General features: G+C 43.7%; 1 protein-coding gene and 1 long non-coding RNA gene across 2 annotated transcripts; one reads left to right on the top strand and one right to left on the bottom strand.

Moving 5' to 3' along the window:
• Positions 1-584: 584 nt before the first annotated feature.
• LOC109306028 lies at positions 585-6688 on the bottom strand. Its single transcript, XR_002099819.1, has 3 exons — positions 6526-6688; positions 5219-5229; positions 585-600 (listed from the first exon to the last, which is right to left on the bottom strand). It is a non-coding gene; the product is annotated as an uncharacterized LOC109306028 (long non-coding RNA).
• On the top strand, positions 1877-27438 carry ZRSR2 (zinc finger CCCH-type, RNA binding motif and serine/arginine rich 2). Its single transcript, XM_019529278.1, has 11 exons — positions 1877-2017; positions 3917-3996; positions 4440-4515; positions 7659-7767; positions 8133-8219; positions 9893-9931; positions 11745-11860; positions 14069-14282; positions 18185-18240; positions 19009-19118; positions 23497-27438. The coding sequence occupies exons 1-11, from the start codon at positions 1968-1970 to the stop codon at positions 23976-23978; spliced, it is 1419 nt and encodes a 472-aa protein (XP_019384823.1). The 5' UTR covers positions 1877-1967; the 3' UTR covers positions 23979-27438.

The raw sequence follows: 27438 nt of genomic DNA, 5'->3' as shown, positions 1-27438 counted from the left end.
AAATACCAGCTGAAAAGTTCCTCAGTGCTTCGGAGTAATCTAAGTTTTTTAACTCTACTCTGACCCTATTTGCAAATACACCTTTTGTGCTGCTAATAAGTGTGTGTCTGAAATCTCTTTGCGAGCCTCCAGAGAAACAAACCGCTTTTTGCATCAGCTGGATAGTCATTTCTATCATGTGATAATTACTTTGCACATGTGGCTGATTTCACTTTATTGCGTGATGCAGGGTTCCTGGTCTTCTCTGATTTAAAAAAAATCCCCAAATTTTGGTAAAAAAAGGTAACTCCAAATCCACATTTTCCTGTGATTTACATGAAACACCACTCTGTGTGTGTGCGTGTGTGTGTGTATGATGTTTCATTTAAATCACAGAAAAAATGTGAATTTGGGGTTACAGCAGAGTCACATTTTACGCGGGGGTTGCGTTCTGAAGTCAGAGCGTAAGGTGAAAATTGCGTATAGATGAAAATCCCTTATATCGCCCTTCCTGCTGGGCTTTGGTGCCAAGCAGCTTCCACCGCCACAGGGCCCAGACAAGGCGGGCACAGCGCCGCGCAGCCTGTGCATACAGTGCAACAGCTACACCTCCCACACGCACTCCTCACCCCTCATCTTCTGCCGCCACATCCCACCAGGGCAGCCACCTGAGCGTGAGCGAGCTGCCGCCCCCCCCAGCCATGCCAGCGTGTGCAGGCAGTACCACGTGGCGCTGCACTACGCGCCGTGCCCCAGCCGTACTCAGTGGCCAGCCCCAGCAGCCGAGTGCATGTAGCTGAATTCATGCAAGTTAAATGCACGTTAAATGCGATTCCACTGTGTATTTTGTAACCGAAAATTGGGGATTTTTTTAAATCAGAGAAAACCGGGCTCTCTGGTGATTAGCCAGTTATTTGTGGGATGGTTATTTGGCGTGTGGCCAGTCTTACTTTGCACATGTGGCCGGTCTAAATTCATTGCACATGTAACCAGTTAATTGTGTAATATATGCCATATGTAGAAGGGGCTTCAACTCCAAGAACACACCAGAACATCAAACCAACTCTGACCCCAAGGCACCAGTAAGACTCAGCGCTCCCAGGCTTGGCTCCCCTGGCTCCCTCCGAGCTGAAGACACCCGGCTTGCTGCAGCTGGGAGAGGGTGGTAAGTATCCCTGTGCCACTGCTCAGCACACACGCTGGCCTTGATGCAGCACGGTGATGCTGACTGCGAGCTGAGTGCACTACAGCGCCGTGCCTGGCAATCTACCTCCGGGACACTCAGCCTTCCCGTAACGTGCCAGCTCCGGGCTTGCACTCCTGTGCTGCCTACAGAAAAACGAGAGAAGCCATTTTGCTACTGCCAGGCCCCAAGCAGTGCAGGACTCATCTATGGGCCCTGCTACACATTCAAATGAAACCAGCTTGAGTTGTCACACCTTTTCAGACATCAGCTTTAGAGCAGGGTGGCTTTTTTGTGGCTGGAAAGACATTTTTATGGCGCTATCGTTAACTCTGCAGGCAGGGCTGGTTTACATTTACTGCGCACTCCACTGCTGCAATAATGCATGATAGGTGAGCTGCGCGATGCATGTAATGTGTGGCCTCTGTGAGACCACGGGCGGGGACGACACTCCGTGGTGCCCAAAGCACCCTTGGCAGGACCGCTAGGCGCTGGGGGATCCCTTCCTGAGTTTGGTATTTCCGCTGCCAGGTAAGTGCCTCCCCGCGAAAGTGGAACGGTTCACCACCAACCCTACAACCATCCTCCGACTAGCACCGCCCCACACGCAGACGTTACGCGCGAACACATCAAATAACTCCCCACCTTTAGCCCTCAACTACGCATGCTCTTTGCGGCTTTGTCGAGCGACTCGTGCCACGCCCCCCCGGCCTCTTCCGGAACCGGAAGGAATCGGCTCCTCTGGAGGCGTTTCCGGTGTCGCTCTTCCGGTGACGCCACCACCACGGCCTTCCCCACACACAACATGGCGGCGCCCGTGTTGCTGCCCGCGGGGTCGGCCCTGGGCAAGCTGAGGTGAGGCTGGGGTGTGCGGGAGACGCTCCCAGGTCCGCCCTTCCCTCCCCCTCTCCCCCCGCAGCGTTGTCGCCCCTCGCGCCTGGTGTCAGTGACGCCTCGGCGGGGGGGCGAAGCGCGTGCGGCGGTGGCGGTTGGCGGTTGTTTGTCGGTTGGAGGAGGGCGGTGCCCGGGATGCGGGAGCGGGCAGTGGGGCGGTCCCTATCAGTGCAGGGGGTTGGTTAGGGCTGCTGCTCCATGAAAGGCAGTGTTGCCCTTTTCAAGCACTAAGTTTTTCTAGTGGAGCCAATGCTTTTACAGCTTGGCCCTCACTTTTCAAACGGGGCCACCTGTATATGTCGGGCGGCTGCCCTATAAGCTGTGCAATGCGTGTAATGTGTGGCAGAGGTTGTGGCAGTGAGTGCAAGCCCAAAAGCAGATGTGGCTGCTGAGCTTAGGGGAAAGGGCAACCCTAGTTTAACGTCCCTTGAGCAGAGCCAAAGATACACGGGGTGAGGTGAGCTGTCGTGCCCCTGGTAGGGGTGGCAACCCTCTAGGATTACCCTAGAGTCTGTAAGAATTAAATATAATCTCCAGGAGAACTGCTGAGAGTCAGCCGGGAGATAAATGATAGGTCGTTCATTAAAATAAATGTTATATGTTGAATCCATTTGGTACAGTAGTCCAGTGGGTTTTTAAAATGTAATAGTAATGGGAATTTGCCTTCCTGAGTACAGTACAGTAGATCAGTCATTAACGTCATTACATCATGTGATGAAACTTCCCGGAACAGATTCAAACACAGTTGGCATCCCTAGCCTCTGGGCCAAGGCTCCTGGAGCCTGGCTGCAGTGTGAAGGGCTTCGTGCACTCCACTGGGTCAGCCCACAGGAGTGCAAGGAGTGGGGCTGTGCTATAGGCAAGCAGTAGAGGGTTTCTACCATGGGATGACAGGCCCCTCTCCTGCCTGTCAGCCGAATGGCAGGGTGGGGGTGTATTTCCTTGGGGTGGGAATCCTCTTCAGCTGGCTCTGACAGCTGCTGCTTGTTTGTTTTTTTCAGCTGTCAGTTGCTGCTTGACAGTCTGTTCCCTTCCCAAACAGTACAGTCCACCTCTTGGACTATTTTTCTACCAGGAAAACAGTCCAGATGTTTATAGAGGCCAGTTGTTTGTACATTCCAGATGTCCAGTTTATATAGTCCAGACATGTTTCTACTGGAAAACATTTTTCTGGTAGAAACCAATGTCTGTATACAGCTAAGGGCTCCCACTCCATGGGACCTTGTAAACCAGTCTTTGACTTCTTACATTTGCAGACCCCTAAAAAATTTTGAATGGGGGTACAAACCCCTTTGAGTTGTAAGTATATTCAGACATTTTTGACTTATCATAGTCACCTTTCATGGACTCCTTAGATGTAGTCTGTGGGTCCCCAGTGTTTGAGGATCACAGGGTAAAAAACACTATTTTAGCCTATAGAGGAAGAAAGGTTCTACCAAAGGAGCTGAGAGAAGTAGAAGCCAAAAAGGAAAGTCATCAATGTCAGCTTAGCGTCACCATTGGTGAAAAGTCAAGGTAGCACATATTTGGAGGAATTTTTGATCTGCAGTGTCAAAAGCAGCGGAGCGCTTAAGGAGCGTGAAATTCTGAGTCCTTAGCTGAGCAGTATTCATTTGCTACTAGATGCACACAATTTGGACTGCAGTATTACAATCTGATATTTAATTGTAGAAATGTTTCTTGCTATGAACAGTATTTAATAGCTCTAGGTTGTGATTTAGGTCTGCACTGCTGTCATAAACACAAATAGAATTCGAAGAAGGAGGGTGGGGAACTTGATGTTGAAAGATAAATTTTAACTAAACAACAACAATGTTTTGATAGCCTGGTATAATGCAAATGATACTCTACCATCTTCAGCCATAAACAATATAGAGCTGTTCTGAAGAAAGAGAAAAGAAAGAAAAGGAGACGAGCACTAGCCAGATTGAGAGATTCCGGTAAGAACTTTTGTTGCAATTTTATATGGGTATGCTATTTTATTTTCTTATAAAGACAATGGGAAGGAACACTAAAGTGTTACAGCATCAAAGGAGACACTTGTGTAGTTTAATCGGTGTTCTAGAAGAGTAAGAATTTTTAAAGTAGAAATATAAACTTTCTTTAGAAGATGTGATTCTATAGTGCACTTAGAAAACAGTGTGAGATCACTTGGAATCATGTGTAGTAAAATTTCTCGAGGTTAATTTTTTCCTTGTTAAAGAGTCTTAAGCTGCATGAGTACCTCTGGATAGAAGCAAACTTAAAAGCTCTAGTAAGAACTCCAGTTTAGAAAGTTTGTATTACATAAGTTCTTTTCTACCTTCTTATTACACTATGGTAAAACCAAAGAGAAAAATTGTATTTTGGCTCTGTGTACAGAAACCTATTTCTTTTCTTTCAGAAATCACAGAAAAAGATGAAACATTGCCTGATGAGGAAGAACTAGAAGAAGAGGAAAAAAAGCTTGATGTTGAAAGGTGAATATTCTAAAACTTAAGTATCTGCAGTAGATGCATTATTTTGTATGTTATTCATTTTACATAATGACAAAAGTATACATTTTGTAATCCAAAATCTTTTATTTATTTATTTATTTATTTTCATATTAAGCACTGTACACTCAAATTTCCCTGAATGCCTCACTTTGGACCCACTTGAGCTTGCTATTCAGAAAAATTTAAGGGTGTGGACAGAAGTGCAGCTCCCAGCTGTAACTCAGAACAATTTTTGAGAAGTGTTTTGAATTACAGTGTTACCCCAGACCAAACAGAAGTTCACTGTTGGTTCCAGGCAGGAGGTGAATTTAGCTGCTGCTGGGAAACTGTAGCCAGGTTCCCATAGCAACGGCCAGGGCTCTTTGCTAGTTCTTGCTGTTTTCTGAATGGGAGGGGGAAAGGCAGCAGAGGGTATAGTGGGCAAAATGAGTTATGCTAAACCTCTTAGCCAGAGGTAGGCAACATTTTTTGGCCAGAGTGCTGAAAACCTCCACAATGCCTACCTTGGAAGGTGCTGGAGTGCTAACATGCCAGAAAAACAAAATGAGGGTGGGGGTACATGGCAGGATGCCCTACTTGTGCCCCTTGCCCCCCATTCAAAGCTCCTGCCCCCCAGCCCAGGCTCTGTGGCTGTCAGCAGCTACCCAGAACCTGGGCCAGCTGCAAACATCTGCTGCCTCTCCACCCCGGCCCCAGCTGCCTCCCAGACCCAACCCCAGGCTCCGGGGAGGCAGCACATACCGGTAGTGCTCCCTGCTGTGCTTTCCTCGCTGCTTCTGCAAAGCAGCATTGGAACCTGGCACAGCAGGGGACACAGAAAACTGCCTGCTCTGAGCTCCCTGCTGCTCTGCACACTTCCCCTGTGTGCATGGGAGCAGCGTGGGCAGCAGTGCAGGGTTGTTGCTTGCTGCTGCCCCCACCTGCAGGGTAAGTGTGGCAGGGCAGGAGAGAGCTGGGAGCAGGCAGCTTTCTGTGCCCCCCCTGCTGTGCCCTACCATGCCAGGTTCCAATGCTGCTTTGCAGAAGCAGTGAGGGCAGCACAGCGGGGAGCATTGCCAGTATGTGCTGTCTCCCTAGAGCCTGGGGCTGGGGACAGGGCCGGGGCAGAGAGACAGCAGATATTTGCAGCTGGCCCGGGTTCTGGGTAGCTGCTGATAGCCACAGAGCCCGGTCTGCTTGCAGCAGGGCTTCCATGCGATCAGCCTGGGCTCTGTGGCTATCAGCAGCTACCCAGATCTGGGGCTGGCTGCAGCCAGGAGGATACAAACAGCTGCTGCCCTCCTGCCTTGGCCCTGGCCCCAACTGTCTCCCAGCCCTGGGTCCAGCTCTGCACCCACTGGGGCCGGGGGTGGGGAGGCAGCAGCTGTTTATAGCCTCCTGGCTGCAGCTGGCCCCAGCTCTGGGTAGCTGCTGATAGCCATGGAGCCTGGGCTGCTCCCAGCAGGGCTTGCAGCATCCCAGGTGCCTGCTGGGAGCAGCCCAGGCTCCTGGCTGGCTACAGCTACCCAGAGCTGGGGCGGCTGCAGACGGGAGGCTGCAAACAGCTGCTGCCTCCCCGGCCCCAGTGCGTGCTGAGGAAAATGGCCTTGTGTGCCATGCTTGGCATGCGTGCCGGGGGTTGCTGACCTCTAGTCTAGGCCTTCCCAGAACTAACTAATAAAATCGTACAAAGTGCCGTATAAAGCAGTGGAAAAAGTAAGTGCTCTGATCGGTACAGTGGGCAAACCAGGTACAGTAGGTTCTGTAAAAGGAAATTAAACCAAAAACTGAGTAGAATTGGAGTACTTGATCTAAAAGGATAAGGCATGGAACCTGAGGATTAAACAATCTGGGATGGGAAAGTTACAAAAGTGATGGACAAACAATGGGGAAAGCATGTGTTTGTGCTGTTACTCTGGGGAGATGGGTCATAATGGACTTTTCACTCAAATAACTAAAAAGCCAGGAACAAACATTCCATGCACTCAGCAGAGGAGACAAAGCTGGTACCACTAAAGGTTGCTGCTGTAATGTCTAAAGGAGCCACTTGCCAGGTCGTATTACAGGGAGGAAACCTGCTTAGGGGTTACTATTAAAGTTCACTTGATACCAAATTGGATGAGGAGCCGGGTCAATCCTTGGGGGTCTCTGGCAGAAAGAATCCTATTGGTAACAGAGGGAGCTCATCCTTGGGGCTCAGCTGGTGGTGAAGGGTGGGGTGGGTAAACTGGAGCCCTCCCCACTTCAGGGAGGCTCCAGTACTTCCACCTCACCCTCCGTCAGGGCTGAAAATCCCTCAGACTGAACTGCCTCTGTTCCCTTTCCCATCTTCTCATTCTGAAAATAGCAGCAGGGTGGGAACTATCCAGACGTGAGTTACAAAAGATGCTACATTTTGAAATCTCTTTATCTGATACCTCAAGCAATGAGATTTTCATCTGATTGGCTATTTTTAAGCTGTTTGCAGTTGTGCACTTATGCTTGGTTACAGCTATAAACTGCTTTTTGTGGCCCGATAGGGTGCAGACAGAAGTGACAATTTTTGCCCAAAGTGAATTCTACGCTACACTACATTACACTAAAAGCTGTTGTGTAGCAACTTTATATGCAATATTTTAACCATTATCATTTAACTAGAGAGTTTAAATTAAGTTTGGGTGTTTGTGAGACCATATGGCTAGCTGTTGGATAACATGCAAATTGGCCATTTTATATTTAATCCCATACAGAAATAATATTGGAATTGGGAGTATCCAAAAGGAGTAGCAAGTGATGGAAAAGGCATGTTAGCTGTGAATTCCCCAAGCTAGTAGAGAGTAGGGAAAAGACCCAGCAAGCAGGAATAGTGTGTTGTGCTTAAAATTAACGGGAATGCAAATTTATTTTGTTGAGTAGCATACATGAATGAACATGTGATCTGGCAACAGAATAAGTATTGGTCAAATTCTGTATTTTTCTAGAATGAAGATTGCACTTCAGCATTGAAAAATTGTATGTTTGGGGAAATATGTTGAGAGGGGTTTTTTTAATATTCTGCTTCAAAGGAGTAAAAGCAAGTTCAGTAAACCTATTTTGCATGATAGATAAAATGTGTAAATTATTTATAGACATTAATTTTGATAACTAGCTTCCAATGTTATTGGTAGGCAAAAACTACATGAGGAGTGGTTGTTGAGAGAAGAAAAGGCTCAAGAAGAGTTTAAGATCAAGAAGGAAAAGGAAGAGGCAGCAAGAAGACGTCAAGAAGAGGAGGAGGTGAAATATAAATTGAAGACCATTTTTAAGTGTGCCATAGTGTCACGCAAAGCCAAGGGAAATTGTTAATATCTGTTTTGGTACTGGAGCAGACAAAGCATTCTTGAAGTAGATTTTTTTTAATTTGTAATCTCTCTTTTTTTTAATATTGATCTTTAAAAAAATACCCAAAGTTTTGGATTTCCTTTACATATCTGAACACTAAAAGCAAGAGTTTCAGCACATAACAGAGTTGATGGTTTTGGATTTAACTGTTGTCTTCTCATTCATTTACAAGATTGTTTTTTGAAAGACTTCATAAAGTATTTATTTAATCTTTTAACAAGAAAATAAGCACTCTTTCTTTTTTTTTTTTTTTTATGAAGCGAAAGATCAGAGAAGAATGGGAAGAACAGCAGAGGAAAGAGAGAGAAGAGAAGGAGCAGAAACAACAGGAGAAAAGAGAGAGAGAGGTGATTCCTGCACTGGGAGGATAAACACACTGCATATCCTCTCACAGTACCAGACGTTGCAATCTGCAATTGTGTACCAGAGTCAAAATCCAGTTAGCCTTTTTGCATCTGCTAATTATTTGTAGTCCCCGTTTGTTTATTTCTAATTAACAAATTATTTCTGAGACCTGAAAATATATCTTGGATTCATAATAGTGTAATCTGAATCCATGTTGCTGGAGAAGATAATTAATTTACTGTAAGATTAGTCTTTTAGTTTGCGTAGCAATGTACAGCTAATTGTGCAGCTAATTATCTCTTACATAATTATTTACATCAGGCAAATATGAAGGTCTGTTGTCAGTGCTATTTTTCACGTGTGTACTTACAATGTGATACATTAAAGACCAATTTATCTTAGTATTGCAAGTGTTCCCCATAAGACATCTGAACAAACTTAGTATAATTATTTTTAAGGAATTCCTGGTGCTGATTTAGAATTGTATTACTGCTGTTCCTTAACAGTGTTCTTAATCAAAAGATGTTACAGCTCCTCTTTACCTGGCTCATTCATCAGGATGTATCTTTTTTCATAAATTCGGGGGTATGGAAGAAAACAGTGTGGAAAATTGCTATTGTACAGTTACATAAAGAATGCTAGAGGATCTGTCTAGGTTACAAACAAAGATCTGTCCTGAATTTCTTCCTACAAAGCAACAAAGTTAGGGCTGACCCTTTCTTCTCATGGAGGAGAAGGTGGTCACAACTTTTTAGTCTCTGTCTTTCATTTCAGCTTTTTTAGCAGCAAAAGGTGGAAACTGATTAAATTCTAGTCAGTTTCACTCTCAGCTGCTTTACCAGAGATAACACATGATCCAATACTCATTTTGCTCTAAGTAATGCCAGCAGGAAGGCAGAAATGAGCAAGCAGTTTTCACATTTGAATTTAATAGTGGAAGAGGCTAGTTATGTTGTTACACCTTCAGTAAAAGCAAGGGAGTAGTACTGACAGGCAAGACCCAGCAAGCAGGAATAGTGTGTTGTGCTTAAAATTAACGGGAATGCAAATTTATTTTGTTGAGTAGCATACATGAATGAATTACTAGCTAACAATGTGTTCTATTAGCCCTGTCTGGTATCCTGTGGACAGGTGTTTGGTCAAATGGTAGGCTCTACTGTGAATGTAAGAATGGCAGCATCCATATGAGCAGATAGGAAGCTAGGCAAAGCCAAAATGTGAGAGAAGCAGCTAGGAAAAGCCAGAAGTTAATGTCTACAGTATTTGTTAGTATTGACAATGTAGTTTAAACTTGAATAGCGACTTTCTTGGCTTGTCCATTCCAGTTCAGCTTTATACCTACTTATAAAACCTTGTACCAGAGAAGTCTAAGCATGTAAAATGCATAGTTCAGTGACAGCAAAAAGAGAAAACACTGCTTGTTTCAAATGTAGATTTTTAAAGTGCTCTAATGTTTAGATATTAGAAAACTCTTGCTTGGAAGTCATCTAAAATGTATCCTTTAAGTGCAAAAGTGTGAGGTACCACAAAGTAAACAATTAAATGTTCAGTTTTATAAGTAAACTGCCAAGTTGTATGATCATTAAATGTTGCCAGTTAGGTTCTTAACTAAAGAAACCAGATGAGTTACCTGTCTTCAGGGTTTTCACTAGTCCTGTGTTTGCACCATTTGTAGGAAGCTGTGCAGAAGATGCTGGACCAAGCTGAAAGTCAGGTATGTTCAGAGACTTTCCAATAAAGAGCTAAAGTGGCTTCGTTACCATCTGTTTTGTCTAACAAGCTGTCCATCTGCTCTGAAAAAGCTAGTGACTGTCTAAATTTAACATGGTTAAATGGTTTCTTTTAGCCATAAACAATGCATCTATTAGCTGAACTAGAATTAAACACATTTCTGGCCATTTGATAGAATTGCAGCTCTAAGTGGTTTTTGCATAGGAGACTTCTGTATAGAATGACTCTAGGATTTTGCAATTTTTGTCACTGGAGACAAGCTATGACTATGTGACTAAATATACTACATAAATCTGTTAGTTTTTCTGCCTGGCAGGTCACTTCATTTTTTAGCAGATAGTAAGTTTTTGAATAAATGTGCTCTGAATCAGGAGAAAACACAGATCCTAAAATAGGGCAAGAGCTTCTTGTGTGTGTAGAGAAGCACAGATCTCAAAGTAGCCAAACAGTAAGAAAACCATGATACCTGCATTCAGCCTTTCCCTGTCTTTAAAGAAAACTTAACCTATTTTTAACTTAGCCCAGCAGTTATCTTTGAAAGGTTCTTGCTCTGAATAGACTGTTGAATAGTTCTGAACATTAAACTCCATTATAGCTAGCTATTTTTGGTCAACTGCTGTTACTCTAATAGAGCTAGTATTGGATTCTTAATTACATTTAGCAGGAGGGCTCAATTTATGATGGCAAAATCTGGATGGAAAACTGCTTTGACTGTTGTCATCATGTGAAGCTCAAAATATGTGTAGCCATTTTTTATATATAAAACATGGTGTATAAGTTTTACGTTAAAAAATATAAAGGGTTTGGTTGGTCAGTTTCATCACTGAAACCACCAATAGTATTTTACTCTAAAAAAAAGTGGCACTCATTGCTAACCATGGCTTAAGTGCCAGTGGCAAATTACTGAAATATTTAGTTTATGTAATGTGAGGAGTATTGCTTTCTCAGCCTTTCCAAATTGCCTGGTTAATCAAAGTAGTGATATTCTTTTTAAGTGCAGTTCCATCTTTGCCTCTTGTCAAAAATGCTCCCAACTTTCTCACTGAATTTCAAAAATCTCAATCCTGAAACTAGGATTTGGAAATTCCTGAGTTTTAATTTGGCATACCCTTTTTGTACAGTTGCTTTACAGTTACCTTACCTTCACCTTTCCCCTCATGTCACTTTTCCTATGTACATGGTACTTATTTATATATTTTACATGGCAGTTGTGAGGAAAATTTTCAAGGTTCCAGTCTTGTTCCTGCCAAAAATGCATTCTGTGCAGCATGAGAGTGGAGCGTGCAGAAGTGGCATTAGCCCTTGTTTTAATTGCCTGAACCTGGGATTACTGCATATTAATCCAGCTCTGTTCCTTGAGGATTCAGCTGTGTTGGAAGGGTCTCATGGCTCACTATGTTAGTGCAGTACATCCATCCAAATTCCAGAAAGTTCTGTTTTTGTAGCTTCTTCAAGGATAAAAATCAGATGCACAGGCCAGATATTTATAATTGCTTATTATTGTAAAGACTTATACCATCCTTGACTCTAGCAAGTTGGAATATTACATTGGCAGTCTTGGCATAATTTTGAGAGTTTCAGAAGTCATTTTCATGAGTTATCAAGAAGAGCCATCTTCAGCTAGATTGGAAATGTTTGAATTTTTATAAAGTGGCATTTCACATCCTTGGTTCTAGCTTGCTTTTTTGTGTGAAAGGTGATCATTTAAAAATACTTAAGGACTGAATTGGCATTCTTGGCTTTTTACTGTTTTTTGCTTTGTTGAAGTAATTGTATTTCATGGTGTTTTTATGCAGTTGGAAAATGGTGCTACATGGCATAATCCAGAACCCCCAGAGAACATAGGAACAGAGAAAGATAGAGCTAATTGCCCCTTCTATATTAAAACAGGAGCCTGCAGATTTGGAGACAGGTAACTGCTTGAATATTGATTGAATCATGTCATTTGGGGAATCAGGTTTTTCAGGATGTCTTATGGGTTTGTGATCAAATTATTTTCTTACTATTTTTGGATTGGATTCTTTTTTGTATATGAGCACAAACATTAATATATTTTCAACATTGGGCTATATTTTATTGTTTTTTATTAGACCTAATAGTACATTATTGTTCTCACTTTGATCTAACTCACTTTGATTCAGCAGAAGCATTGGCACTGATTATTTTTTGATCGCACTACTTCTAGTTGCTGTTGTTGCAGCTCTGAGAAAACAGATTCCTTCTCCTCCTCCCTCCCCCAATTAATATGCATACATTGCACTCCAAATAGAGGGTTATAAAAGCAAGGTAGTATGTAGTGTCAATTAGTTGTGACTTACAAATACCTTTTAACTGTTTATATAGTCATTGAGAACCACAAAGTCTGTTTAATCAAATATCCTTTCTCTGTGTTGGATGTTTTAGAGAGATATACAACATATTCAATTATGGACAATTGGGTGATGATGATTTATCTGGCACAGTTTCTTCTGATGCTCAACAGCAGCTAAATTCTGAAATTGGAGAGTCCCTGTTACTCATGTCTCCTTACTTGAACACTTTCAACTGTAGATGATAGTTTTACTATTCAATTAACAGTTTTGCAAGCCTTTATAATCCAGAGCTTTTTGGCATAACAGGTTCTGAGTTTATTATGGACTGTACAAACATGATTTTTAACGTTTAAGCTGCGACCTGGGAATTGCTTTCTTTTTGCATTAAGAGACAAGGAAAATAAAGTTGCCTGGTTCTCATCTAAATTTTTACCCATTCCCTCTGAAACCTTAATATGCCTTGAATTACACTTTATTGCCTTTTCTTGGACCTCTTCTGACAGACACAATATAAATACAAAATGAATATAGTACATAAGAGGCCAGTGGGATGTTCTGCTTTATGCTGTCCCATCAATGGAAAGGCAACAAACATGGCAACCTGTAGAATTCGCTATCTAGATCTTGTGTTTTTAGAGCTTATTGGGACAGACTTATTTGTTTTCCATATGCTTTTACAGTAGATCGTTTATCAATTCTCCTGCCCTAGTGTATAAGTCAATAACAAACTGCTTGGGATTGGGAAGAAATTTTCAAATGGGTAGACTAATCTGCTGTTATCCATTACAGGGTTTGGGCCTTCCAATAAAGCGTTTAGATAAGGTACTAAACTAGATAGGTTTGCTGGTGTGATAGATGTAATAATTACATGCCTATACCCTGAACAGATCTGCCTACTTTATTTATAATAAGCTTTCTCTATATTGTGATTTCTGTTTTTCTATTTGGTTTCGCAAATGTAACAATTTGAGTGCAATGTATTATAGTTCATCTTGTCAGTGCTATGCTGCCCAATGTAGCACCACTACAGTTTGGAGAGTTCTTGACTAGGTAACCTGAGTAAAATATAGGTGGGCATTTGAACCCATGGCTTTGAAACAGAGTAAAGTCCTTCTCTTGTGCAGGAACAAGCCAGGGTGTTTTATTGAATTTTAGGCTGTTTTGGTTAAGCCATGTGTTGCAGCATCTGAGAACAGTTTAAAGATGAACATCAACACACACAATCTATTTTTCCCTTTACAGTCAGTAATAGGGAAGTCTGATTTTTAGTGCAGTCATTTGTAAAATTTTGCATTCCTATAGCCATAGGACTAGGGGCTGAATTTCCTTTCAAGTACGAAGAAAGTAATATTAGAAAGTATCTAATTGTCTAACGGAGAATGGGGACTTCATACCTTACAAGAGCCCTAGTGTTAATTCTGTAAGAGACTTAAACTGAACATTTTCCTTCAAGGAATAGTAGCCAGGGAGGGTTGCTGAGCTGGACTGGGCTGTGCCAGAGCCAGTTTTGCACAGCACTGCATGCAGTGTGTGCCCCATGCTAGCACCCTGTGCCATGTGCAGCATATGCCAGTCCTGCTCTGCATGTAGTGCATGGGGCACATGCTGCATACTAGTCTTGAGCACTGGCTTTGGGGCTAGTTTAGATTGGGTCCCATTTAAAGAATATTTTCTTGTAATTCAGAGCTGTTGCTGGATCTAGGAATAAAAAATGTTTGCAGTTTTGCAGGTGTAGCTTTTGCTGAAAGTCTAATTGTATTTTGTTTTTTTTGTTTTTTGGGTTTATTTTTTTAACCAAAAATGTGCAGGTGTTCCCGCAAACATAACTACCCGACATCTAGTCAGACACTTCTCATTAGAGGTATGTTTATTACCTTTGGGATGGAGCAGTGTAGAAGAGATGACTACGATACAGATGCAAGTCTTGAGTACAGTGAGGAGGAAACCTACCAGCAGTTTTTGGAGTTCTATGAAGATGTGCTCCCTGAGTTTAAGAGTGTTGGGAAGGTTATTCAGTTCAAGGTAAGCAATAATAATACAGTTATGCACCATGGGGAATGATGTAATTATGCCTCCCACACAATTTTGCCCATAAAAAGCATGTCTTTGCATAATTTTGCATAATTTAACTCTGGTAGGCTCTGCGCCTCCCGTTTCCGTGATGTGGAGGCACAGAATTGCACAACTGGACAGCTGGGTAAGTGGGGAGGGGAGCTCCTGCCTTTACACGGGGCTTCCAGGACTCCAGGAGGAAGTCCTGCGTAGCCTGATGGCAAGTGACTTCATGTACCCTTGTGCGACTTCCTGCTGGAGTGCTAGAAGCCCCACGTAGAGGGCTGGCCTGGCGCATAGTGCACAGACCAGGAGCTGCGTGCCATCGGGTCAGGCAGGAAGCTGTACATGGAGGCACGGAACTGCACACTTATCGAGCTGGGTGGGCTTCTGCTTGCCTCTACATGCGGCTTCCTGCTGGGGTGCTGGAAGCCCCATGTGTTGGCACAGAGCCCACCTGACCAAATGGTGCATGGCTCCCAGTCCATATGCCGTTGGGCTAAGCCAGCTGGCTCCTTGCCTCCACATGGGGGTTCCAGCACTGCAGTGGGAAACTGCACATGGAGGCATGAGCACTGCCTGGCCTGATGGCACGTGGCTCTCGCCTGCAGTGCCATGAGTCCCACCTGCTGGCACAGCCAGCCTGGTGTGGTTCGAAGGTATGTCAGTGTGCCGGGCCAACTCCATGCCAGCACATGCAGGCCCTGGGACTTACCCAGAGGCGTGTGCCACTGGGTGCTCTGCTTGTTGCAGCAATGAGCACCCTGAGAGTCTGCTGCCAGCTGCTGCTGAGCCAGCGGTGGCAGGGACTGTGCACCATGGGGGGAGGGGATGTGTGGTGGGGTTTCATGGGTTCACCCACCTACAAACTACACACACGCACCCTTTACAATCTTGCCCCACAAACTCCGCACCAGTCCACAAATGCCACACACCCATACCCCCCCACTCCCCAACCATATAAAGTACCTGCATATATTTCTAAAGAAAGTTCAAATAGTGTTATATTTAGTTTTTTGTTTTGTTTTGGGTTTTTGGGTTTTTTTTTTCAAATTAAAGTAATTTTGCATAATTTTGAATTTTTTATGCATAATCTTGAATTTTTCTGTGCATAATTCCCTGGGGTGTAGAACATTGTCATTCTCACATAAATCACTCTTTTGCTAGTGTGTGTTTCCATTGTGGAATACATCGTAGCTTACTTTAATGTGCATTCAAAAGATTATTCAGTTTCTTTAACTCAAAATACATACCTCTTGCATCATTTGTAAGCTAATTTCATTGCCGTCATAAAAGATTGTACTTCAAACACTGCTTGTGTCCATAATTCCCCTTAAATAATGGGCTTGTCATGTGTAGCTAAAATTACCTTCTTCAGCAATCTTACTGACCCCTTCTTACTAAGCTTTTGATCAGTCTTGCATACTGAGTTTGTTATGGGAAGTCTTGGAAAATTTTACCAGTTGTGTACTAGTCCAAGGACTAAGCTCAAAGAATTTCATATAACAATGAAACATTTTTTTTCTGTTGAGTGTCATCTGACTGGCCAGGCTTCTAGGAGAGGGTGTCATGTTGCAGTGTTCCTGAGGCAGGAATTAGGGGTCTAACTAAATACGATTTAAATACTAGCTTCTCAACCTGAGTGTTAGAATTCAACACTAGTCATAATGGGCTGTTTTATGTGTTTTGTGTTAAGTTCTGTGTAGAGATCTAGTTACTCATGTTGTAATATTACTTGTGAAAGCTACGTTAACCCCCCCCCACCCAAGCCCCAGGTGGTAATGTCAAACATTGGAAAGATAAGAAATACAAGAGTTAGAGTAGTTTGTGCAATACAGGTTTGTTACCTTGTTTCTATCTAAATGTGGAAGGGGCCTTCTGGGTTAGTGAATCCTGTCCGTTGTTATCACAGGCAACTATATCATGACTTTCATAAGCTGATCCAGTTTTGAGAAGCAGTCAGGCTTCTTATTCTTATTACTGTGTGTAAGGCTATTCCAGAAGCACACTTCTCTGATAGCTGGTAACTTCCTTCTTGCTTTCTACTTAAATTGATATATGGCCAGTTCACGTCCACTTGTTTTTGGGCCAATACTTGTGTGTTCTTTTGCTTAACATAGATCTCTTCCCTCCAAGCTTTATATTGCTAAAGTAAATGATCACATATAATTTTTACCATGGTAGCCCTACCTCATTCATTGCCTAGACTAATCCTGCTTTGGGGATAAATGCGGTTTGGTTAGTGAAGCAAGCCCATCCGGTAGGGAGGACCCCTGCTTCGTTTGTTGCAGAAATGGGAAGGTACATAGAGAAGCTAAGGCTTGCTGGAAGGAGGAGCTTGATCACCATTAAAGCAACAGTTGTGGCGTTCGAGAAACTGAATTGTATCCTTGTCCTTCCATGAGTTCTTCTATGAGACCTTAACAAATAACATAGACTTTTGTGTTGACAAAAACACTTATTACTCTTAGTTGCAGTGTTTAAGTTAGCGGCAACGGAGATTTGAATTTTATGCTTTTTATATAGTGGGTTAACCATCCCTGTTGTAAAGTATCTTTATTTCTTCTTGGATAAGGCTTTGTTTACACTACAGAGCTTTTCCAGTGTAGCCATGTCAGTTAGGGTTGTAAAGAGATCCCTCCTCCCTATGCAGCATAGTTCTGACAGCAAATTCCCAAATGTGGACAAAGCTTTGATGGCAGAAGGCAGATTTTGCCTGCAGAGCTACTGTTATTTGGGGGAGTGGTGTGTAAACGGAAAAATTTATGTTAGCAAAGCTACATCCATATGTGGTACACAGCTGTCTTGGTGCTGTTAGGTTTTAAGGTGGCTCACTGTGTAGACATAGCTTGAGCATTCTCTTCCAAAATCCACAATTCGTGTTTAGCAATCACTTCAAAGTGGACAGTATCTCTTAAAGGACTGTGCTTCCTGAGTTCATACACTTCAGGTGAGTCGGGTTTTGTTGTTTCCACAGCAAAATTTTCTGGAATTTCATACCATTTGTCTAACAAAGAATCATTTAGAGCCAGCCTTTTCTGTTCTGTTACTCGTTGCTGTCTTTGTTTTTTTCTCATTATTCATTCTCCCGTTTCTGTTGTCAGTGCTACTGGTGTCAGTTGATGAACAAGTAGTTCTAGTAGCACTTCCAGTGTGGAATTTTAATAACTGCCATTAGCTATTTAAAAGTGCAGCTGGTATTGAATGCCTCTAGTAGAAATGATGCATTCTTGGAGGCCAGCCGGACAGAACAACATGTTGTTAGGATTAATTATGTGGTGACATAGCAACGTTGCCTACCAACAGTGCTGTTTCAGAAATTAAAACAAAACCTTAGTAGCAGACTATGGAGACATTATGACTATGTTTATATGCTTAATTAAAACCAGCGAGACATTAAGGCAGGGATCAGCAATGTTTTTGGGCAGGATGCCAAAAACACTCTCAACCTCGACTTGTAAGATGTTGGAGTGCAAGGGGTGTATGGTGGGGGAGCCACAAGGGGCCAAATCCTAGTTGTGGCAGCACAGCCCTGGTCCGTTTCCCACTGTCCACCCTGAGGCATGTGTGCCAAGAAAAATGCCTTTGCATGCAACATCCTGGCACACATGCTGGGTTGCTTACCCTTGTATTGGGGGAAGTAAGAAACTGCAACGTTACCTAAGCAGACTACTCTAAATGTTCAACAGAAACCAAGAGTTCTTACAAGCCTTTATTTAAGTATTGAGTATTGTTAGGTCTATATTTGAAAGCAATTGGCTTTCAAATGTTTACATTCACATACAGTGAATAGAGTTGAATACAGCTGAATATGCTTTAAGTATTGTAGCTGTCTGAAGGCCCTACTTTAATATTTCATCTTCTCTTTTTAGGTCAGTTGCAACTTTGAGCCCCACTTGAGGGGAAATGTGTATGTTCAGTACCAGTCGTAAGTGTCTTGAAATTTTATGAAGTTTGACAAGTAAACTCTAGATCATAAGCAGTACAGTAATCCATGTTTAACTTTGTCCTCTTACTGGGTTTGAAAAGGTTTAATCTTTGTACTTCCATTTCAGTTAAATTTGAATGTCAGTGGGCATGTCTGTATGTGAATATTAATGCGACACACTAAACTCTGGCACAGTTTGTATCAGAGTTTGTTGCTCTCAGGTGCAGCATTTTTTACACAAGTGTCTGGGACTGCAGCATGTTGAGCTAGGGAGGCACAGCCATGGCTGCCAGGGGTCTGGGAAGTCAGCTGGCCAGCACAGAGCTGCTCCTGCCTGGCTCAGCATGGTAAGGAGGGGCTGGCTGGGGCATGAGGGTTTTACATTGTGGGGCTAGCAAGCAGGCAGCTCTACACTGTAGTACCCGTGTGTCCCAGCCAGCCCTGGTCACTGTCTACACATGCGTTATAGTGCACTTAAGTAACTGCTGTAGAATAGCGCTTGTGTTGGGCAGTACTGTCTGTGGCAGTTAATTTGTTTAGTCTGGTGTTTAGCACCACGCATGTAGATGGTGATGTTTTACTGTGGACCTAATTAGGTAACTCCACGGTAACCGTCTTGTATAGATACATACCCACTTTGGCCATATTTAATCAAGGTGACTAATCCCCATATTGCAGTTAGAGCCCCAAATTAGTATATAGCTTTAAAAGTTTAAAGGATTGTGTGATGTCTCAATGTTGCAAACCATGGCTTTTTTATCTTTAAAGAGAGAAAGACTGTCAGGAGGCCCTTACTTCATTCAATGGACGCTGGTATGCAGGGCGACAGCTTCAATGTGAATTCTGTCCAGTGACAAGGTGGAAAACGGCTATCTGTGGTATGTTAGGATAACTGCTTATGAAAGTCTTTTATTCTTGAAAAGCTTATTACAGAACTGAAAGAATAAGCATTGCTTTTAAATCTGCTGGGTATCTGTTTAATGTTGGAATAACAGTACCTTCTGGGGATAAAAGATGACAGACAAAGCAAACAATATCAGGAAATACCTTATCTAAAAAACTGAGTAGGGGGGGATTTAGGAAATTGGCTATGTAATTAGGACCCAGTAACATTAATAATTAGGAATTATTGATGTTTGGTCAGTTTTACATCTCATTAAGCTATAACCTAGTTGATCTTTGAAAGGCTAAAGTTTTTAAATAAATGTTAGTTTTAACTATAGTTTAGTCTTGCTGAAAAGTTTAAATAGATACATGAAGTGGACAATAAGCTGAATATGAGCCAACTACTGTTGTTTTTGTTGTTGATGGCTAGGGACAGACCTTCAAAAAGCCTGAGCCTGAATTGATTCAGTCTTTGCAGGTTAGTCTAACTTGGCTAGGTTGAACCGGTATGCAACTGTACAGACGTTTCCTCTGGACTGAGGAAATGCTGGCACATGCCTGCAGTGGCTCAGGCTAGAAGCCAGGGGTACTAGAGTAGCTATCCCTTCCCTTTACAGTGCTGAGCTGAGGGGGGATGGTGGCCAGGCCCCAGCAGCACACTTTGATTAGGGAGGCGTGTAAACCCCCACCCTGCTCAGACTTTTCCCTGCTCACTGCTCAAGGGGTGGGAGTGTTGCCAGACCCCAGCACTGGGCTAGCATTTTGAGGCAAAGGAGGGGTGTATAGTGCATGCATCTGTTAATGATACTGAGCTTTTCAATTTCTCTCTCCCTACTTTTTCAAACTGTCTGCAAACCTGACAGGTGAGGGAGCCAGCAGAGGGCTGATAACACAGTGTTTATCAGCCCATCAACAAAACAAAAGCCTCTCTTTAGTTCAAGCTCTTCTTAAACAGCTTTTTCCAAGGAAGGAAAGGAGGAACATTATCAGCTGACCTGTTGATTTAGCTCCACATAGCCTTAAGGGGACACTGCTTGTGCCAGTGAAATTGGAGACACACAAACACCCCTACATTAGCTTGCATACCATGTGCCAGGTAGGGTCTGTGGGGGTGAGGTCCGTGCTGTGGGAGAGGGGAAAAGGGCTTGAGCAGTGATGGGGGGTGAGACAGAGGGAAGCCAAGCAGAACCTGCTGTGCCTGCAGTCCTTGCTGGCACTCTGGCTAGGGAAGAGAGGGGCAGGGCCAGCCCTGGTCTCTGGGGCAGATAGCCCAGCCCAAGTCTGCAAAGCATCTGGGATGCTGGAGGACTCTGGTTTAACTTAAACCAGGAAGGGGTCTGAGTCAGACATTGCATAAACCTGTTTGATCCAAATCCATTAAGTCTGATACTACATTCAACCAGGTTTATCCTAAAACCAGTCTCAGCCATTTTAAAACTGTTTTATGTGCACTGAACATCTGTTCTGTTACAGGATTAAACCAGTTTCTGATCACTTAAACAAGTTTATGTGTAATGTCCATCCCTAGCCAAAAAGGCTAACAGCATACCAAGCTGCATTTCACAGATTTTGTAGACATTAGGGCTGGAAGGGACCTAGGAAGATCACTGAGTCCAGCCCCCAGCCTGAGGGGCAGGAAGTCAGCTGGGGTCATAGGATTCCAGCAAGATGAACCTCCAATTTTCTCTTAAAGGTGTTCAGTGTAGGTGCTTGAACCACCTCCAATGGCAGGGTGTTCCAGACCTTGGGGGCTCGGACAGTAACGTGCATTAGTATAAGTGTTGGCAGCAAATCGAGTGAAGTGATTCTTCCCTTCTGGTCAGCACTGGTGATGCCACATCTGGGATACTGTGTCCAGTTTTGGGTCTCCCCCCACTACAGAAAACATTTGGACAAATTGGAGAATCCAGCGGACGGCAATGAAAATGGCTGGGGCACATAACTTCTGAAGCGAGGCTGGGGGTACTAGGTTTATTTAGTCTGGAGAAGAGAAGACTGGGGAGGAGGGGATTTAATGGCAACCTTCAACTATCTGAAGGAGGGTTCAAAAGAGGATGGAACTAGACTTGCAAGGCAAGTGGTGCTGGCTCCTACCTTGGGGGTCTTTAAGAGGAAGCTTGATGTTTACCTGGCTGGGGTCATTTGAGCCCAGTTTTCTGTCCTGCCGAGGGCAGGGGGTCAGACTAGAAGATCTACAAGGTCCCTTCCGACCCTAAATCTATGAATCTAGACTGTTCTCAGTGGTGGCAGATGACAGAACAAGGAGCAATGGTCTCAAGTTGCAGCAAGGGAACTTTAGGTTGGATAACTAAGGAAAACTTTCACTAGGAGAGTAATAAAGCACTGGAACAGAGTACCTAAAGGGGTTGTGGAATCTCATACCTTAGAGGTTTTTAAGACCTGACTAGATAAAGCCAGGTTCAACTAGGATGAACTAGTTGAGGATGGTCCTGCTTTGAGCAGTGGGTTGGACTAGTTGACCTCCTGAGGTCCCTTCCAACCCTAATTTTTTATGATTTATCATAGAGAAGTAGGACTGAAAAGGAGTCCTGATGTCTAGTCCAACCTATCCAAACCATGCCATACAATCCATAATTTAAACTCTACATAATACTGTCAACTAGGGCTGTGCAAAACGGCTACGTTTCATTTTGGTTTTGGATTTGGGTGTTTCAAAGGGACAGTGATTCATTTTGGTGTTTCGGATCACTGTTCCGTTTTGATTTGGCTGAATCTGTTTAGGAGTTTCAACAATGTTTTGGCACTGATTCAGAGATTTGGAGCTCCTGGGGAGAGGCATGCACAGCCGAGCAGCTGCAGGTTTTTCGATGGCTTCTCCAGCTGTGCCTGCTTCTCCCCGGGTGGGGTGGGGGGGATTGCAGGAGAAGCTCCCATGGCTGCCCTGCCTGGCCCCAGCCTCCCAGCACTAAAAAAAACAAAACAGGCTCACATTCACCAGCTGTAATAGTGGCGATCAGGACCTTTGAGGGCTTGTGACAGAGCCCCCCCACACAGCGCCGGGCAGCAGGGATCACCCCCACTCACCTGACACCCATGCTGCAGCTGCCCCATGGCACAAGTGCAGCGCAGCTCAGCAGGGCGCTGTGCGCTGTCTAGGAGCTGGGGCCACTAGGGCAGAATGGTGCCAGGCTCTGGCTGACACCTGGAGCCGCCTCAGGTCCCAGACAGCATGCGGTGCCCTACCAAGCCATGCCGCATCTGCATTGGTGACTGATGCTTCACACAGCCTTACTGTCAACCCTGACACAACACAAACACCCTAACCTGCCACAGGTAAAGCAGGGAAACAAACCATGGCAGCCAGTATCCTGCTTCTATTAAAAAATGTCAATATATGCTCAAGATATTAGGAAATTAGGTCATGCCCCCTGCTACAGAGGAAAGCAAAGCCCCCATAGTCCATACCAGTCTGACCACATGGTAAAATTCCTTCCTGACTTCAAAATATGATCGGTCTGGCCCTTAGTGGAGAGGCAAGATCCTTTATGCATAGCTACATATATATCCTGTCTGACCAGTGCCTATCCAACCTCTTCCTGAACACCTCCAGTGATGGAGAGTCCACAACTTCCCTAGGCAGTCTATTCTACTGGCTCACTATTCTAACAGTGAAGAAGTTTTTCCTGATATCCAACATAAATTAATTTTGCTGCAAGTTCAAGCCATTGATCCACATCCTTCTTTGCAGGAAGAGAGAAAAGGTGCTTGCTCTCCTCTTTATGGCAAGTATTTGAAGACTGCTATCATGTCCCTTTTTAAGTACGGTACTTTTTCTGCAGGCTAAATGTGCCTAGCTCCTTCAGCCTCTCTTTGTATCACTTGCTTTGCAAACCCTTGATAATCTTTGTTGCTTACCTCTGGACTCTAACTTCTGAACGTCCTTAAAAAGGGAAGGTAACTATTTTAGGATGTCATTTAGGTTACTACAGGAAGATTAACATACCTTTACTTAAAATTAATATGGGGCAAAAACCTTTTTATAAGCAATCTGCATGACTAGGGCATTTTCATCAGTGTTTATTTGCTCTGAACTTTTTCTTTCAAATTAGAATCCTAATTACTGAAATGCTATACCGGACAAAAGTATAGATGAATAAATGTCTGAAGACTGAAGCCCTAAGATGGAGATGGGCAAGTGCCATTGCTAAGATTAAAGTGTGAAGTATGGTTGTTAGATCAATTTGGGTTCCCTTTATACACCTTTTTATTGGAAAAAGCAAATGGATTCAGTGCAGCAAATCATTGAAATAGGGGTTTAATGAAAAAATTGAGTCATCCCCTTTAAAACTTAGGTTTTTGTTGCTTTCATATTCCATTATGAGTATTCTCCATTTTATAATAAATCTGCAGGGTTATTTGAACGGCAAAAGTGTCCAAGAGGGAAACACTGCAACTTTCTTCATGTATTCAGAAATCCAAACAACGAGTTCTGGGAAGCCAACAGGGACATACATATTTCTCCAGAACGGACTAATCAGTTGGCTAAAAACTCTGAAAGGAGAAGCAGAACTAGCCATCGTGAGGACTATTACAGCAAGTCAAGGAGGCGGAGCAGCCCCAGCCCGGATTGTTCTTACAGAAGAAATGGAGAGTCAGAGAGGAAAAAGAGTAGTCGCAAAAGCAAGAAAAGGCACCGGTCCAGCAGATCAAGAAGCCGGGAAAGAAGGCGGTCACGCAGTAGGGGGAAGAAGAGGCGAGGCCGTAGTCGCAGCAGAAGCCATAGCCGTGCTCGCAGTAACAGCAGAAGCCGAAGTTCCTCTCGGTCCAGAAGTAGGGGCAAAAAGAGATTGGACAGCAGAGGAAGAAATAATGAAACTCCCAAAACAAAGTGAGAAGTACTCCTTACCACATGATTAAGTGTGGTGCTAAGAACAATCCCACTTCCTAAAAGGAAACCTGGTTGATCTTTCTCCTAAGTATATTGTGCAAGGAGTTCTTATTAAAGCAAATAATAAAGGGACCCTGGTAGGGATTATGAGTTTGCTATCAAAAAGTTGGTAAACTTTGACTACACAGAGGAATTAGTGTGAAGTAAACTAGAATCGCTTCAAAACACTAGCTAATCCAGGAGGGTCAAACATGGCCTCCAGGCCAGATCTGGCCCATGGAACCGTTGTATCCAGCCCACCAGTAGTCCAGTGGGCTACTGGTGCATGCCATAGGCTCTGCACTTCTGCACACGCAAGGCACTGCTGACTGGCTAAAGTTCCATGCCATTGGGCAGCAGTATGGAGCTGGGGATGTGCAGCTACATGGGCATGACTCCATGCTGCTCCATGGCCTTGGCTCTGTGCCCGTCCAACGGCGCAGGGCTCTGGCAGCCAACAGCGTCAGGGGCATGCAGCAGCAGGGAGCTGAGGGCATGTGGCACAGAGCTGCATTCATGCAGTGCAGAGCTAGGGTAATGTGGCAGCTTGGAGCTGTGCCTGGATGTGGATCCTTGCTGCTGCACAACTACATTTCCCTGCTGCTGCCAGGCCTGAGCTCTGTGCCACTGCTTGCCTGTGGTTCCTGGATGCATTCCCCTGGTTCTGTACTGCACAAACACAGGTCTGTGTAGCCACATGCCCCTGGGCCCACGCTGCCACTCAAATATAGCCGCATGGATCCAGTCCGGGGCAGGGTCTCTGTGGTCCAAATCTGTCCTGGGGTGAGTCCATACTAACTCCACCCACTGTTGGTGTGCCTTGTGACCTCTGAAGTAACTTCCTACATGTGGGCAAAGTAGCTTGTGTGCTGTAGGTACCTACCTTACCTAACTGTGCAATAACTTCCTGTACAGACAAGCCTCAAATTTAACCAGAGTTTTTTTGGAAAGTTAGTGAATGTTAATTCTTCCTGTTGGCCTAACAAGGAAATGAATCCAAAGATTGGTTAGAAATAACAACCCAGGTTTCTCCCCCTCTATTTTGTTGCTTCTGCACCCAGTGCCTGCCCAGTAGTAATACTGGAGTGAAAGAAAAATTAGGTTTCTTTCTCCCTCCCTTGCAAGTGCCACTGAACTCATTCTGCATGTGGGAACAGCTGCATAGGCATGATTTAGTGAGGCCCCAGGCAGATGTACAGATGCCATGGGGTATGACGCATGATCCCCACCATTGTGCTTCTGCCATTCCACACACATGCTACATGCAGCTGGAATCCCCATCAGCTGACTGCTCCCTGGGACCTTGGATCAGCTAATGGGACTTCTAGCTGGGGATGCACATGGTGATCCCCTGCAGCTGGGAGACCCATTGACATTGGGTTTCCAGCTGTGGGAGCTTGCAGGGCAGAGCTCAAGTTCCCCCCTGGCACTGGCAGTAGAGTGTGATGGGATATGGTTAATCCCACAGTCACACCTCCTGCCACGCATATTTTATGTGTAAGAACTTTATGGCTTATTCCTCATTTTATAAGTTCATTGATTTTACATGTTGCCAAGTAACAGTATGTGATTAACTGGTTCATCACATAGTCTCAGGTGTAATGTGCTAGGGGCCTAAGAGAGCAAATAGTGAGGGAGTGCAATAAAATGCCTTTGTGGCTGACAGAAGAAACATGCAAAAGAGGCAGAGCTGGGCAGAAATGTAAAAGCATAGTATCTTGATGCTTGGCCTAAAACAGGAAGAACTAGAGATTCCTACAGAGACTGTCTAAAGCACAGGTCATGCTTGATTGAAGAGCACAATGACAAATCTGAAGTACTGAAAATTAATTCTCATTCTAGTTTCTGATTTGATTACTTTATTACAGTTCTACACACATCTTCCTTGAACGCAGGCTGCTTCGAATAAATAGACTGAAGGGGCAATAACTTCTAAAGTGAAAACTTAATGTTGCTAGAGTGATGCCAGTCATGTTTAAAATTATCTTCAATAGGAAATTAAATTGGTCTCTGCCATATCTTTGGCCGTAAAGTCAGATTAGACTTTTAGAAGTGAATTTACATGGGGGACTAAGTGCTGAAATGCTTAACTTTGCAGGCATCTTGATCTCTAGTAGAATTAACCCTGAGTTGAGGGATGGAATTCCCAGCCCTGGGCTGATTAGCACAAATCCTAATGGGAATATCCCCTGTAATGAAAATACTCAAGACCTCACTGGTCAGTAGAATAGCAGGAAGTACTTACTGCATTCTAGATGGGTGCTAGGGATTCAAGTTCTTCTAAAATCATACTAAGAATCATTGATTGATTAATAGCACCTTTTCAGTGTAAATTTGGAAGAGACATTTCCAAAAACTAGGAATTAAAAGCTTTTTGTTTTTGGATGTTGGTATGAAATAAGAATCCATCTAGCATTTACTTTCTGCCTAATTTATTGCATGTTTATTGCATGTTTCAGTGACACCCTAGCTGTGCAGTATACGTTGTACTTAATGAGTCACATACTTTCTTCAGCCTCACTCCCAACATAAGCAGAACTTTTTCAAAAAAGAGGATTAAATAACATAAGCTAGGTTTTCATGGTGCTGATGCATTTTACCCTTCCTCCAAGAGTGTATGTCAGAGAAATTTAATCTCCTCTTGTCCTGGGTCAGCAGCTCTCATACAAGTAAAGAAGTTCCATGCTAGTAAGCAGCAAATTAACCTTTCCACCTTGATTACACCAGCTGGAAGATGCATGTGTTTGTACATGGTTTTCTTCATTGTGAATATGAACATAGGAGGGTTGGATCCACTTCAGTTCATACAGTACTTTTTAAAACTGTATTATATGGCAGTGATGTGACTACTAATGGAATATGGTGTCCAATGTATCAGTAGTTCAGAAATAATAGTGATAAATTAGGGTTCAGAGAAGAGTCCTGACATTATCTAACAAACTGAGGGTGGACATTTAGGGAACTGGTTATGTAGTTAGGACCCAGTAATATTAATGATTAGGAATTATTGATGTTTGGGATGCTGGGGGACTCTGGTTTAACTTAAACCAGGAAGGGGTGTAGGTCAGCATTGCATAAACCAGTTTGATCCAAATCACTGCTAAGAGGATCAGGGAGCCAGCTGATCATCTTCCCCCTTGGAAGCAGGGAGGATGAGCAGAGAGGACTGTGGGATGCTGGATGTCCTAGAGGCCCTGGTAGGGCTATGTACAACTGTACAGGTGTTTATACATAGCACTACAAAGTGGAGAAGTTCCTTTTTGGAATAGGTGCTATTTTCCAGCCCTCTTTGTAGTGCTGCAAACAGTTTGAATGGCTGTATGCTCCCACCATGCCCCTTATTTTACAAGGGATATTTGGTGCTACATTACAGCACTTGTCCAGGGCCTGAAGGAAAAGTAATCAAGGGCATGGAGGTGAAAAAG

The sequence above is a fragment of the Crocodylus porosus genome, unplaced genomic scaffold (genome assembly GCF_001723895.1).
Source record: "Crocodylus porosus isolate Cpor-Errol unplaced genomic scaffold, CroPor_comp1, whole genome shotgun sequence".
Classification (NCBI taxonomy): Eukaryota; Metazoa; Chordata; order Crocodylia; family Crocodylidae; genus Crocodylus; species Crocodylus porosus.
Note: the sequence above shows the minus strand (reverse complement) of the source record. Positions and strands in the feature narration are given on the sequence as shown.

Bases quoted from the DNA above. Each gene is read 5' to 3' on its own strand.
- ZRSR2 (XM_019529278.1), top strand. From the start codon at position 1,968: ATGGCGGCGCCCGTGTTGCTGCCCGCGGGGTCGGCCCTGGGCAAGCTG. The intron at 11,861-14,068 runs GTAACTGCTTGA...AAAAATGTGCAG, and splicing joins GCCTGCAGATTTGGAGACAG to GTGTTCCCGCAAACATAACT. The intron at 18,241-19,008 runs GTAAGTGTCTTG...TTATCTTTAAAG, and splicing joins GTGTATGTTCAGTACCAGTC to AGAGAAAGACTGTCAGGAGG.